The sequence below is a fragment of the Eurosta solidaginis genome, chromosome 1 (genome assembly GCF_040869045.1).
Source record: "Eurosta solidaginis isolate ZX-2024a chromosome 1, ASM4086904v1, whole genome shotgun sequence".
In the NCBI taxonomy this organism is placed as follows: Eukaryota; Metazoa; Arthropoda; class Insecta; order Diptera; family Tephritidae; genus Eurosta; species Eurosta solidaginis.
Window position 1 is genome coordinate 377,330,924 of NC_090319.1, and position 14,030 is coordinate 377,344,953.

General features: G+C 35.1%; 3 protein-coding genes across 3 annotated transcripts; 1 reads left to right on the forward strand and 2 right to left on the reverse strand.

Annotated features, from left to right (window-relative positions):
* Nucleotides 1–6,161: 6,161 nt before the first annotated feature.
* Ndc1 (Nuclear division cycle 1) lies at nucleotides 6,162–11,185 on the forward strand. The gene is made up of 3 exons (XM_067763166.1): nucleotides 6,162–6,818; nucleotides 6,879–7,501; nucleotides 7,666–11,185. Exons 1-3 carry the CDS (start codon nucleotides 6,430–6,432, stop codon nucleotides 8,400–8,402), a joined length of 1,749 nt encoding a protein of 582 aa, XP_067619267.1. The 5' UTR covers nucleotides 6,162–6,429; the 3' UTR covers nucleotides 8,403–11,185.
* On the reverse strand, nucleotides 9,136–10,075 carry LOC137238322 (optic atrophy 3 protein homolog). Its single transcript, XM_067763169.1, has 4 exons — nucleotides 9,861–10,075; nucleotides 9,629–9,797; nucleotides 9,317–9,459; nucleotides 9,136–9,266 (listed from the first exon to the last, which is right to left on the reverse strand). Exons 1-4 carry the CDS (start codon nucleotides 9,994–9,996, stop codon nucleotides 9,136–9,138), a joined length of 579 nt encoding a protein of 192 aa, XP_067619270.1. The 5' UTR covers nucleotides 9,997–10,075.
* On the reverse strand, nucleotides 10,339–12,559 carry LOC137238321 (putative OPA3-like protein CG13603). The gene is made up of 4 exons (XM_067763168.1): nucleotides 12,357–12,559; nucleotides 11,965–12,133; nucleotides 11,758–11,900; nucleotides 10,339–11,085 (listed from the first exon to the last, which is right to left on the reverse strand). Exons 1-4 carry the CDS (start codon nucleotides 12,496–12,498, stop codon nucleotides 10,751–10,753), a joined length of 789 nt encoding a protein of 262 aa, XP_067619269.1. The 5' UTR covers nucleotides 12,499–12,559; the 3' UTR covers nucleotides 10,339–10,750.
* Nucleotides 12,560–14,030: the final 1,471 nt, after the last annotated feature.

Sequence of the window (14,030 nt, forward strand, 5' to 3'; positions counted from 1 at the left end):
CCAACGCAGAAAGGTGTTCTGCGCAAAAATACTATGGATCCGACCCCCGGTTTCGGAGGTACCCGCGGGTCTTTTTTCGGTTTTTCGTTAATATCTTTTGAACGCGTTAAAATTTTTTTTTTCCGCCTTCGGATTATTAATACTGATGTCCAGACGCGTCGTTTGACACCTCTCTTTATATTTTTGGTAGCGTATTAGCAGTCGACCCCTCAACTAGACTATTACCATAAATAATACAAGGGGTGAAATACCATCGAAGGGATTTAAGCTGAGCTTCTCTTCCAATTTGTTTCGTGCTCTTTTTAATATATCCTATAAATTAGCGGGACGGGACCTTCGTGTTTTACGTCGACTCCAACCCTGCAAAAATTGTTGGCTCATGTGGGCCACTGGAGTACTTACCATTATACTCCACTGTAACGCAGCAATGGAACAACTCATGTTTCTACACGAACATATTGCCATATTGCAAGCGGGAGGGGGAGGGAAATCGCTTAGAAAAACTTTTTTATAATTGAAAAACCATTCTAAATTTTTGATACTGCCTGCCCCGGGACTCCAATCCCCGATCTTCGGCGTCTAGGTGAAGCACACTACACCACATCACGGCGGCCGCGGAATATCTTAAAAAATAAAAAAAAATAAATGTAAGGCGCGATAACCTCCGAAGAGATCTAAGGCCGAGCTTCTCTTCCAATTTGCGTCGTGCTCCTCTTGATTTTTCCCTACAAATTGGCCGGACGGGACCTACATGTTTTATGCCGACTCCGAACGGCATCTGCAAGGCAGATGAGTTTTCACTGAGAGCTTTTCATGGCAGAAATACAATCGGAGCGCTTGCCAGACACTGCCGAGGGGCGACCCCGCTTAGAAAAATTTTCTTCTAATTGAAAAATCTTATTTTTAAAATTTTGATGTTGCTTTGCCCGGGAGTTGAACCCAGGGCATACGGTGTGATAGGCGGAGCACGCTACCATCACACCACGGTGGCCGCGGAATATCTTACTAGAAATAATATCAGGACTCTCACAGATGGAAGAATCCAATAGACCAGATCTCGAAGCTAAAAACTCCACTCTCAAATATATCGTCGCAGAGGCAACATCGTGTTTGTAGAAATGTCCCCGTAATTATTACATATTCGTTTGATGTTGTATTGTCGCATTAAGAAAATATGTATTGTGTAACTTAAAATAATTGTGTTTTAGATATTTAAATAAACTTTCGTTTATGAATAAAAAATGTTGTAATTACGTGAAATATTAAAATCAAATTTACTTTAAAGCCACTATCATAATCGTATGATATAATGGAGATACAGAGCGATAAAATTACCATAAGTTCATGATATAACATATAACGGAGCTACAAAACTGTAAAATGAAAATTATGGGATGACTAACGAAGTTAACATGATAGAAAATGAAAATTAATTACGTGATTAGTTATACTAAAAATTCAATACAATATTTAGAATAAATACATTAAATATTTTATAAAAATCAATAATCGACATAAATAATGACACCAGCTGGAGTATTTAACAAATAAAATGATATATTTGGAATCACAAACATGAGCTGCTATATATATGGGAACATACACATGCATTATACTTATTTGAACAAAAATTAAATTAACATGTGACTATATAGCCTAAAATTACTAAACTTAAATCTATGTTACAACGTAAATCATACAAAGAAAAAATTTAGATTTATGAGAAATAACTAAATATCGGAGATATTGAGAAAAGTGGAAAGCGAAACAAAAATTTAGACACAGCAACATGACACATGAATACAAAACCTATTTCAACTTCCCAGTCTTTGCATGAAGCTACATGGATAATTAAAAGAGATATTATATATATGAAAAATATAAACAAAGTAAATTGGACAAAAATAGAAAAAACTTAATTACAAACAAAAATTGAAACATATTGTGATCTTGAAGATTGGAAAAATATAAACAAATTAAATTGGACAAAAATACAAACATACGTAATTGCAAACAAGAATTGAACATATTGTGATTTTGAAGATTGGATACGACAAAAATTTTCTTACAAATATAAAACAAACAAAAATTGAAAACTCATACTGTTTTGATTATGCTGGCCATATGAGTGGACTGCTCGGCCATACAAATTGAACACCAAAAAAAAAGTCAAAAACTTCAGTAAACCAGAGATATCCGACAATAACAACAGCAGAAGACGGCAACCCGATCGAAAAGATGAAAGCATCTCGGAAAAAAGTGAAAAGTGCTTTAAGGCTTTACTGGCAGCGACCGTCAATATATCAGACGATAAGGGGACCGTTCCGCAAAAGAAATAAAAAATTTTCAGAACAAATTTACTTGAATTGTAAGATTTGTATTTCTTGTGAAACATATCCCAAGACTCCAAGAAATCAGAGATAAAAAATTGGTTACAGTTCCAGCCTCTTCACAAGCAAAGGGCAAATAATAAACGGTCTTTGCGCGATATACTCGTAAATACGAAGCAGTAGTAGCCGGTATATTTCCATGATTCCTACAGAAATATTTGTAAATTTCAAGGGTAAGGAGATGAGAAAAAGTCGTTTTCATAAATAATACAGGCAAAAAGATACCACTCTTGGATGAGTCTTTCGTAAAAATTAGCTCCACATTTTCTGTTTTGAAAACAATGATGAAAGTTATAGACTACGGGTTCAGATCAAACAAACTCTAGCGAAGAAATTCAGGCAGGCTGCCTACACGACGTACAAGTGGACAGATATAGCCATACTCTACCCTCTGACAGAAATTCAATACCCACAATAGTGATAAGGAAAGATCCAGAGGGAAAAGAAAAAATTCAGTGAGAAGATGCTGTTCGAGATAGCTCCGCTCCCATAGTGATTGCACAGAAAGCAAGTCCTCTCTGCCTAACAAAGCTAAGGAGACAATGTGATTCATACATACAAAATGGGATGCCATTGCGAAGAGAATAGACCATTCTCATGAGACACACACTTCTTGAAGCCAAATACTTGATTTCTCGGGGGGCGGTCGTCTTAGATGAAAAAGACAACAACTGGCCAGCAAAACTCCTGCCTGCGTATTTACAGTAACCCTATCAGACAGGATCAGCTGTAAGCCATGAATTGAGGATAACCTTAATGCAGGAACTTCGTATTTCCTCGTTCCGTTTTACTAGTGTTTACCGAAGTATGTCTTCGTAATACCACGCAATGTACCCAGAAACTTACCCCTAACAATGACTGCCAAAATTTCAGCGAATACCAAACCTTGGAAGCTTCTACATTTAAAGTTCTGTAGCATTTCGCTTCAGACCCTTATTCAGAGCAGAGCAGGAAGCATCTTTCTTAAAAGTTAATAACGATTTCAACATTTTCGAGAAGATATCTTAGGTTATTGGGACACGAACTTGGAAATATTTCAAAACATGTAGGCATAATCCAACTTCCGGTAGTACTATGAAAATAGGGCCATAAGTCGCAGAGTATACCCTCATAATTCATTATATGCAATGCAGAAGTAGCCGCTGCAAATATAGATGGTATCTACAAAATTAATACACGGCTAAATTAAAAACATTTGTAAAAAAAGCTTTTAAATTGTTTCTTACAAGAGATTTTCCGCACATTTACTATTTTTTTTTAAACGAATGTTAACAAAAGAAAGTATCAAAAACAAAAAAGTGTACCCAATCAACAATTTTTCTCGGAAAACTAAAATTTTCAATTCTATATCCAAATTTTCTATAATATTCACAAAGGATTTTAAAAAGAAGTAAAACTTCAAATTTGTAGGAGAAATGTGGGAGTTTGGATTGTTAAAAGTACAGGGTGACATAACGCTACATGGGTAACCTTGTATAATTAAACCATGAATATGCTAATGTCTTGTACTCATTTGATGTTAAGGTCAACCAACCCTGACAAAAAGATAGCTGACAAAATTTCCTTTACTGGTAGACGGAAAAAATGGCGGTTATAAGCCAAAGCTCTCTACGCATAGGTACTCCGTTTGACATAAGTTCAATGTATAGTCGCCGTTTCATCTAACTAAATAAAGTTACGGACTATAAAGTGAAGCAAAATGTTGATATATAATTTTCCTTGCCTTTCTTCGTTGTTTAGTTCAATCTATGAGAATGAATAAAGGTGCTCTGGTATTACTACCGGCAACAGTATTTGAGCGATTGGAAGATGAAGATTTGAATTCCATCGGTGCTCGCAAATCTCGTTACTGACTGCGCAACTACCAGCACCATCTATGTTGTAATGCGGGATACGTTATGATACTGGAAGAAGACGTTTCTGCTCAAAAATGATTACTATCGGCTCCGCAAATGAGGGACCGTTGGATGAAGACTTGCAATACATGAGTGCTCCCAATTGCTCGTCACCTGTTGCAAAGCGACCAAAATCGTCTATGTGATAAAGCGCGAATCAATGAAAATGATGATAGTAGCCATCATCCGGTAAATTTTCTAGCTTATTATTACGCTTAATTTTCACAGAAACGCTCTGGATAATAGAGAGCTTTCAGAAGCAGAGTTCCTGATATTTTTGTACATGTAAGTTGCGATATACAGATATTGATGTTTGAGTGATCTGGAAGCATGTGGGATCTACTTATTTCTGAATCTGCTAAGTTATACCTAAATGACACAACAGATTCCAACACTACTTTATTTTCTCTGTATTTCTCCTGTCTTCTTCTAAATTTTTTGTCCCCTCTCTCCTAATACGGTTTAAGTAGTGATATAAGTGTGTAAACTATATTTCAAAAAACTAACAAAATACAAAAAAAATACAGCCTAGTTCATTAAAACCATATATGTAATACTTCTATATCACTACTACTGAACTGCGCAGCCTGTCAAACATTACAGTAAAATATACAACGAGATAAAGAGACAAAATCTCAAGGCTGTCGTTAAACTTTTGTAAAAAAGGGACTTAAATATTTCAGCGCACAAAAATAAAGGTCCGTTAGTCGCACCATCAGCCCAGTACTCACATTTTGTTTACTTCATTAAAAAACTCAAAATAAGTAAAATTTTGAAAACGTTTATATATCTTCTAATTCACTTTAAATTATTTTTAAAAATGTTTAAAGAAATGCTTTTTAGGATGTATGTATAGGTATATTTTTATACATGTATATTTGAATTTTTTTCATTTCAAAAATATGAATTATTCGCCTTTTTTTACTATTTATGTAAATAATGTACTTTGTATGGCTGCAGCCCATGTTTAAATATTAAATACATCAAGCCTTGTATTGTATTTGTTGGCCTTTTAATTGTTTAAACGACTAAACTGAGATTTTATAACAATTAGTATGCAGAAGTTGAGTAAAGGGGATAGTGACCCGTTGCTACCCCTTTAATACTTTTTTTACACACGCTACTAAAATTCACTAGCACTAACAAAGCCCGCGCATGCGCAGAACATACATTTGCACAGTTTCAGCAAATAATGATTGACAGAAAATTTGCACATTAGGAAGATAGGAAGGTATTGATATAGAAGTACTATATATATGTTAAAAACAGACGAGCCAGTCAATAGGTTTTCTTTGACATTCGGCCGATTTTTCTTTATTTTTTCTGAATTTAGAAAAATTAAAAAATAACAATAATTATCATTAGAAAAAAATTATTGTTCTAGCCTTGAGCTTGAATCGAACCTTGAATATTTTCTGAGAAATGAAATTTTTTTATTTTATTTATAAGTAAAGTAAGTATTATATAGGTAATATTAGCGGACCTGAGAAGCAGAGTTCCTGAAATTTTTGTACACATGAGTTGCTTCTAAACTAAAGACAAGACAATTACCAATTGTTCATCTGGCTCATGGTCATTACGACCATGATGTAATTATAGAAGGTGGCGCATTGCGCATGTAAACATTATTTTAAAGCCAATTTTTACGTCATTTTCCTTTAGCTCTTGTTTTTTTCTCTCTTTTTTTCATTCGCTGAAGAAGTCAAGTGTGACCTAGATGCGCAAAAACGAAGCAATTTTGAACTCGTGAATGCACAATCTTATGTGTGTGAATTGTGATTAAGCTGTGTGACAAGCATTCATGATAATATCTTTCAATGTAAACCCCATATAAAGTTGATATATCTGACAATATCATTTTGGCAGCATTCGCGAATTGTCAAAAACATCTGCTGAGTTTTTGTAAATTCGCGCTTAACGTCTAATAAGCTTATTTAGGTTCGCTTTAATGGGAAAATATATACAATTAGTGATATTAGTGCGGAGCTAAGCGTTTCAAATGTGATATGCGTCGTATTACAAAAAGAAATCACAACAAGTAAACGAATTTGGGTAATATTTATCAAAACTAACCTCAACTATTTGCCGGCTTGCGGCTTGGATGCTGATAGCTCTGCAGTAAACTTGAGATATATGACAACAAAATGTCTATCATCATAGAATGCAAAAAGTTATGCTTACGCCGTTGTTTAATTGCACTCGCGTACAGTATTGCAATGCAATATTTGCTGCTTGGTTTCTTTCTATTCTTCGTTAACTTTCATGTACTGCATCCATTGCTATGGATAAGTAGTACGATAAGCTTGTTTTTTTCTTTCTACACATGGTTCACTATTCTGCCATTGATTGTAGTAGTAGTGCTGTATAGTATTTTGTTGGGAAAATCATTTCTTGCAGTCAAACGTTATTATTCAACACGTTTTAAATGGTTGATTTGTACTGCGCCACGAAAGGCGTTGTTCCTGTTATTACATCTGTTAGTTGGCTATTTGACTACATGGTTGTATGCCAGCTTTTTGCATTTAGATTACCGGTAAGGATTTCTATTGCAAGCCATTATAAGTATATAATTAGTAATCTCTCGTTTTTATAGTTCTATCTTTTGTGATTGCTTAGGCACCAAGTGCATCAACAGTCGCTATATGTTCCTTGTATATGTGGGCTTATTTGCTGCTACTCTACATTTTACGACAGAAAATTGTCGCACTGATCCCGATTTAGAGTTACCCATTATACATGAACTAATGTTGGTTAGAGTAAGATCCTTAGTTTATGGTACTTTGTATAACTCCCTACAACGTTCTTTTACACCTACAATAATATTTGGGCACATTTATTGGTTAGTGGGCGGTGTAATGAATCGTTATCTGGCTGGTGTTTTCAGCGTCGACGTTGATGAGACTATGCATACATTCTTTGCTACAGCTGGAAATGTGCGGTTGCTTTCTTATGGCTGGATTTTGGCTGCACAAATCCTTAGCAATATGCATATTATGCAACATCTCTTCGCCATACAACTTTCAGAAGAGGTGGCTTTTGCTATTGAACGCAGACCAGTTTTATGTAATATTGGCACCGAGGAAATAACACTGGTAGATGCCCTCAACTCTAACCTGGTGCCTGTAGTGCAAAAGCTGGGCGCACGAGATCTATATAATATTGCAAATAATAAAGTAGATGAAAGACGTAAAGAAATCTACGCACTTTCTGTACCAGGTTTGTTTGCTGAACGCCAAATCGAGTTATAGCTGTAGTCGAAGATTTTCAACATCGTAATAAGATAAACATGTTTATGTACGTTTATGAAATTTTCGACAACCGCCATTGCTCTAGTTTAGACCCAAATAACTAAAACTTATAAAAACACCCCTTATTTCTAGGCGCTCATCCCTACAATTGGAATCAATTATCGGCACAATGCTTGAGCTTAATCAACGCTTTTACCGACGAGCTAGCGGCATCACTTAAAAAAATTTCCGCCGTTAAAACTACACCACTTTTTGCCTCTACTAAACCCACAACAGCAACTGAGGCTGCTGAAAAAATACTCTTGCGCCAATATAACGAAACGTACGGCATAAGACGCATGATGGCAGAACCATGTCAAGAAGACTTAACTGCGACGGATGCTGCTAAAAAGAAAATGTCACCAGCTTGCCAACGTATACATGATCAAGTGGAGAAAATGAAAAAGCAAATGGAACAAACAATACGTGCTACTTTTCGTAAAATACCAGGACTATTTTATATGTTTGGAGAGCCGGAGGGGGCTAAGACTGCATATTTACTATCTAACTCGGATACTTTGCTGTGGGTAGTGCAAGGATTAGCTGGTATTTGTGCTGCTTCCCTCACTGAAGACAAATACGGAGTGGTACAAGTGACACTGCCACAAGTTATCAAATCCCTGATTACACTAAAAACTGAATTGGACAAATTGAATAATGTTAATTTGAATGGTAAAAAACTAGATCGGAATTATGTGACGCTCAAAAATGGTGTCAAACGTAGTTTGTATAATATTTGTACAGTATTTCGTGATTATTTGCGTGAATTAGTGGATAGTCCGGAGGATTTGAGAAAATTGCAGTGCTATGTGCATTATGTGGAGACTTAATATAAAACATTTAATTATGAGGAATAACAATTTAATTTTTTTCTATGAACTGTAAATGAGGTTTAAATGTGTAGAGTTATCTACTTTATTTAAACTATAATGGCGATCCGGAAGAATCTGGACGATTCCAATTATATATTCAACTCACCCTAAATGTTAAGACATTTTTGAAGATCATCAATGATGATGATGATGATAACCAAAATGGAGATATAAAACTCTTACCAATAGATTGTCTTACTGTCCAATATTTAAAATTAAAACATGTTGGCTCTGCATTTTATCCTGAAGACGTAAAAGATACCTACGATGATGAACTTGTTGAAACCAATGATCAATACTCGATCTTTCAATTTCCCGATGAAGATACAAATCATATTCAAAAATAAAGTAATTCAAAAAATAAAATACAAAAATAAAGTATATTTAAATAAAGTAGATAACTCTACAAAATGCACAATTATATTGAAGAAATACTACTTGGAAAATTATTGATTTTAGTTTTTTTTTCCTTTTGTAAGACAATTAATACATAATTTTCAATTAATCCCACACAAGTTGTATGTGAATTAATGTTTAATTTTGCACACATTTTATAAAACTAAATATTTTGTATAATTATAGTATGTTTCATTATATCAGACTTAGTCAGCCATAATTTATTACTTCAAATTAGTTCAAATCAACCTAAACATAATGCACGAATTAGTAAAAGGATTTTGTAATAAAATTTTTAAAGAAGCACCTGTATTTGTTTATCCGCTGTTGGTATCGTTATTTGTGTTTCTCTTGATTTTGTAACAATAACTGGTCTTAGTAGTTTGCTTTCGAATTTTTCGCCATGCGGCACTTCGATCTTTTTACCTTTTTGAATAAACATCAGCATTTGAAACATCTTTGATATAATAATTTACCTAAACGGTTTAATGCTTTCTTTATTTCTTTAATATACTCGTCCTGATATTCAATAGTTTCTTCCATATTTAATATATTGTTTGTTAACTTTATTGCTGCTTGTATTTTCTGTTCCCTTTTATGTCTTTCTGAAATCATTTGTCTGTCAAACGTGCAGATTGAAAAAGGTTTTAATAACATTTACATTACTATTTAAACGCTTAAGTAAAGCGACACCTTGATATAACGAGCCTTATCAGCTTAATCATGAAACACGCTTTTCAATTTCGTTATATCGAGGTTCTGCTATAAATTGTTTGACTGCAACCAACCGCCAGACTTCCATAACCACTGCGGCACCACAAATTATAAATAGTACAAGTTCGCCCAGTATGCTGGCGCCCAAATCTATTGCTGCCTCCTGTGAAAGTGGTTTGATATACGCCGGTTTACCCAATTTCATTGACCACATCTTTGTTCTTATCTCAACTCGGTTGTAAACTTTTAAAAATATTTGTTTTCTTGTTATTACTGCTTTGTATTACGTATGATGGCTGCACTTACTTTGTGCCGGTGGTATACAAATATAGTTACGAAATGTTGCATTATCCTTTGCTTTCTTTTTAATAAAATTAGCCACATATTTACTTAGCTGTCGCACAGCGAGCATGCCCAGTTTGAATACGGGTAATGCAGGCATTTCGGTTGTATTTAAAAAAAAAAACGTTCCAAGCAAATGAGTGAAGAGATATAAATATATAGTTTTGACTGTTGCAGCTATTCACTGTTTTAATTGATTTTGACAGTAGCTAGAGTTGGATAGTTATACAAAAATATTTTTCTAAGGTGCATTTCATTACCACATCGATGAATTTCGGTTAAACCTTGTGGTGGGATGGCAATTTTAGAATTTGTTAGAGCTAATCTCTCTGTGATAGTGATGTTTGTTACCGGAACGGATCGATATCTGGCTATCTTTCTCTCTAAATAAGCACTTCATTAACATTATCCTTCTGCATAAGAAATATTCAAACAAGAGTCGTTTACGCATTCAACACTTTTTATTCCAAGTTTCAAGCAATTTGTATGTATGTATAACACTTTGTATATCCTACTGAATAAACTCTATTTACAAAATTATTAGTAAATGTTTAGTGTGGTACGCACAATCCAACTTGTGAACCTCAAGATGATAAGACTGTTAACACAAATGCTAATGAAATCCTACATTGACCTGACCTACAATCTCGAAACACTAGATTTGTTAATGTACAAGCCAGCTGTTATACAGCACTTTTTAAGTTATATAAATTAAAAAATCACTTAAAGTAACTTAAAATAAAGTACATAAATGTTAAGCTGTCAAAAGTAGGATGACTATACTCTTAAATTAGCCATTTTCATATCTTATTCCTATTCGGCTATTCCATTTTTAACTGCGATTATTTCATGTTTCACTCTGTGGTCAATGCGTTTGTATATTCTTTAGCTGGTTTTGTTGTAGATTGACTGACATCCTTCTCTTCGACATACACATAAGGTTTGATATCCAACTTGTTTTCATTGAGTGCCAAAGTTGTAGTTGTTGCTAGCTTCTTGTTGCTCCTACGCCGATCAACAAAAACGTTTGTCTCAAGGAAGTTCAAAGCTCTATAAAGAACGCCACAATTTGGATCATAGTCGCCGTCATAATTCTTTATAATTGTATTAGATTGGTCTGGCGTGTTGGGATTGAAAGGCTGGTACTCGGCAATTGTGTCACGCGTCCATTTAAATATATTACGCGATTCTATAAGGTATGTAGGAAAGGGATAGTAATTGGAAAGTTGGTTTTAAAATAAATATTTATAAAAAAATAAGCTACAAAAAGAAAATAAAATTAAATAAAAGTTAAATCGTAATGGGTCTAAGCTTGTTTTATTACAGTTTGCGCTGGCTTTTTTGACGCTTCTTCTATACTCATAGGAGACGTAGTAGTAAGAGCAGAAGATATTATTGACTTTTCATTCGCTGAAGATGATTTATTGTCGTTGAGCATTGGTGTTTGGATAGGTTTTCCTGAAGAGGAAATAGGCAATTCGTTAAATATGTTTGTATGTACTTAAGTTGGAGGTCGAGGGATTTAATGAGAAATTCTTTGAACAGAAAATATAAATGCTCAACGAGAAAATAAGATAAATGAGCTGAGAGTACAATGAGGTGTGCTTCTGAATAAGCAGCTGACATTTTGAGGCTCAACATTTGAGCTCTCGAAGACGTAAAGTAAACTCGTATGCCTAACAATGTCGAATGCTTTGGTAGATATAACGCTACAAATAAACTGTTCAGTACCAATTAAGCAAAAATGATATGAGTTAAATTAAAAATTATACAACACGAGTTAATGGACATTATTTTATACATGAAAACAAAATTAACACATAATACTACAATTGAAAAATGATTATTTTTTTACACTTACCTAAATCGGCCAGCGCTCTAGTCATCTCTCTTATTTGTGCGTCTTGTCGTTCTAAGCGGAAACCCATTTCAGCCAGTGTTAATGCAAGCTCTGCTTTTTCCTGCCTGATTTGTTCTTGCTTTTTAGCTTCATTATTGGATTGGCTGAGGAATAATAAAACGATATAATTTTCATCATTTTACTTGTTTATCGTGAAATGAAGCCTACCGGTTGTATTCAAATATCAGCACTACAGCGCCTATCACAAATATAATGGCCTCTCCCAGCAAACTAGCTCCTAGCTCTATTGCCATTGCCTCATTTAGTGGGGGAACTGTGACTGGTTTACCTAAATTTAACGCCCACATTTTCGTCTTCACTTCAACCCAATTGTAAACTGTAAAATCAAAAATCGTTAGTGCAGTTCCAACTAAAGAATATATTTAATTCTAATCTCAAGCTGTACTGGGTATTAAATAATATCTTGCCTGGGAAAGAAAATGGTAATTTCATACATAATTTTCTTATAACTATAAAGTGATGTCATTTCCAATTCGCTAAATCTGCTCCTCGCGCCCAGGTTCACTTAATTTATGTGTTAATATATTGAATATACTTACGCTGTGCCGGTGGCATGCAAACATATTTGCGAAATATTGGACTCTGTTTAGCATTGCTCTTGATTACATTTGCTATGGGTTTGCTGATTTGTTTTATAGCCAAAACGCCTAATTTTGCAGCTGGAAAAGCACCTATCGCCATTTTTCTATTGGATTTTGGGCCTGTGCGGGTGTTATGTGAGAAAACCTCAAGGATTATATTGGTGTATGACAGCCAATTTATTTACGTAAACAGCTGACTTCATTGTCACTTTTTTTGTTGTGTTCACTATGGCTGCCACTTTCATCTGATTTTTATTGTTTTGCTTATACCATGGTTCAACTATATACAGGTTGGCTCATCTGTAAAGCAACAAAATATGTCTGTTCAAATTGTCAAAATCTGTGTATTGGTGTTGGTGCGAATGGTATGGAATGGAAACATAAAACTTAGCAGTTTTTGTATGTGTAAGTAAAATGTTGCCAATGTGTTGGTTTCATTTTGAGTTTGCCATCTCCTTTTGACAATCCTTTCGACCATGCAATGACATAAATAAAATCAGCTGATGAGATGAGCCAACCTGTACATAATTGAACCATGGCTTATACTCATGGCGGAACGACAAAAGGTGGCAGCATGGAACAGATGATTATACACTTTTTTATTTGATTTGATACATCAACTTCCGCCGCAGTACAATTTTGACATTTGTGTTCGAATTTAAAAAAACAAAGTACATGGGATTTTTATTTATGTTTGTAGGTATGTCACAATGCCGCCACCTTGTATCGTTCTGCCATGCTTATACTACATTTACAGGCGAACAAATGAATAATTCCAAAGCATCTGCATTGCATCATTCACATTTTGAATGCTGAGTGGAATATCACCATATCTAAAGAGAATAGATACATATATTCTCTTTGCCCGGCTGCTGTTTCGAAAACGTCCTATCTCAGAAATGTTGTATAACGCCCAATTTCAAATTTCAATTCAATTTCTGATATTTTCGAAACGACAACCGATATAGGGTGATATTCCATTCCACGTTGATTTGATATAACCTTTTCCAACTTTGCACTGAGTAGGTGATTGCATGTAAGTCCTCTTTTGACAAACCAAGGTCATCCTCTGCAAGTCGCTTATCGTACCCGTCCTGTTATATGGTGTAAAAGTATTTACATTGACAACATCATATGAGGAGGCTCTGGGTCACCCAGCGGTTTAGGGGGTCAGAATATACCCGCGGTAAGTATGCCTGTCGTAATAGGCGACTAAAATACCGGATTCAAGGGGCTGTGTAGCGCAACCCTTTCAGGTTGCCAGCGCAATGCATAGCTTCTCCAAACCCAATTGTCAACCTCACCTATCCGTGACGAAACCTGTTTCACTAACAGACGAGGCCCGGTGAACCCAAGCTTCTCATGTAACTTGGGGGTGGGGAGGGAGGGATATTCTGAAGGTTTAATGTGGCCATATAAATGTTGCCGAGATGTGTTACCGGAGCGTACCGGATCTGTATCCGGCAAAGGACCATCACATTGATAAAATTACCCAAAGTCTTCGGGGAGAAATCTTATCGGTACAACAACAACAACAAGAATGCGAAGCTTTAGGAGTATTGAAGAGGTAAGTTCTTCTAAAAAAGGTATTTTTGTCGGAACCCACCAACGGAAGCAGAGGAGGGCGGCACA

What these genes read in the sequence shown, in the direction of transcription:
- Ndc1 (XM_067763166.1), top strand. Translation starts at nt 6,430, where the DNA reads ATGTCTATCATCATAGAATGCAAAAAGTTATGCTTACGCCGTTGTTTA. An exon ending in TTTTTGCATTTAGATTACCG is followed by an intron (nt 6,819 to 6,878) that starts GTAAGGATTTCT and finishes TCGTTTTTATAG; the next exon opens with TTCTATCTTTTGTGATTGCT. An exon ending in CTACGCACTTTCTGTACCAG is followed by an intron (nt 7,502 to 7,665) that starts GTTTGTTTGCTG and finishes CCTTATTTCTAG; the next exon opens with GCGCTCATCCCTACAATTGG.
- LOC137238322 (XM_067763169.1), bottom strand. Translation starts at nt 9,996, where the DNA reads ATGCCTGCATTACCCGTATTCAAACTGGGCATGCTCGCTGTGCGACAG. An exon ending in GTGGTTATGGAAGTCTGGCG is followed by an intron (nt 9,460 to 9,628) that starts GTTGGTTGCAGT and finishes CACGTTTGACAG; the next exon opens with ACAAATGATTTCAGAAAGAC. An exon ending in GAAAGCATTAAACCGTTTAG is followed by an intron (nt 9,267 to 9,316) that starts GTAAATTATTAT and finishes TTATTCAAAAAG; the next exon opens with GTAAAAAGATCGAAGTGCCG.
- LOC137238321 (XM_067763168.1), bottom strand. Translation starts at nt 12,498, where the DNA reads ATGGCGATAGGTGCTTTTCCAGCTGCAAAATTAGGCGTTTTGGCTATA. An exon ending in TTGCATGCCACCGGCACAGC is followed by an intron (nt 12,134 to 12,356) that starts GTAAGTATATTC and finishes TTGATTTTACAG; the next exon opens with TTTACAATTGGGTTGAAGTG. An exon ending in CTGATATTTGAATACAACCG is followed by an intron (nt 11,901 to 11,964) that starts GTAGGCTTCATT and finishes ATTATTCCTCAG; the next exon opens with CCAATCCAATAATGAAGCTA.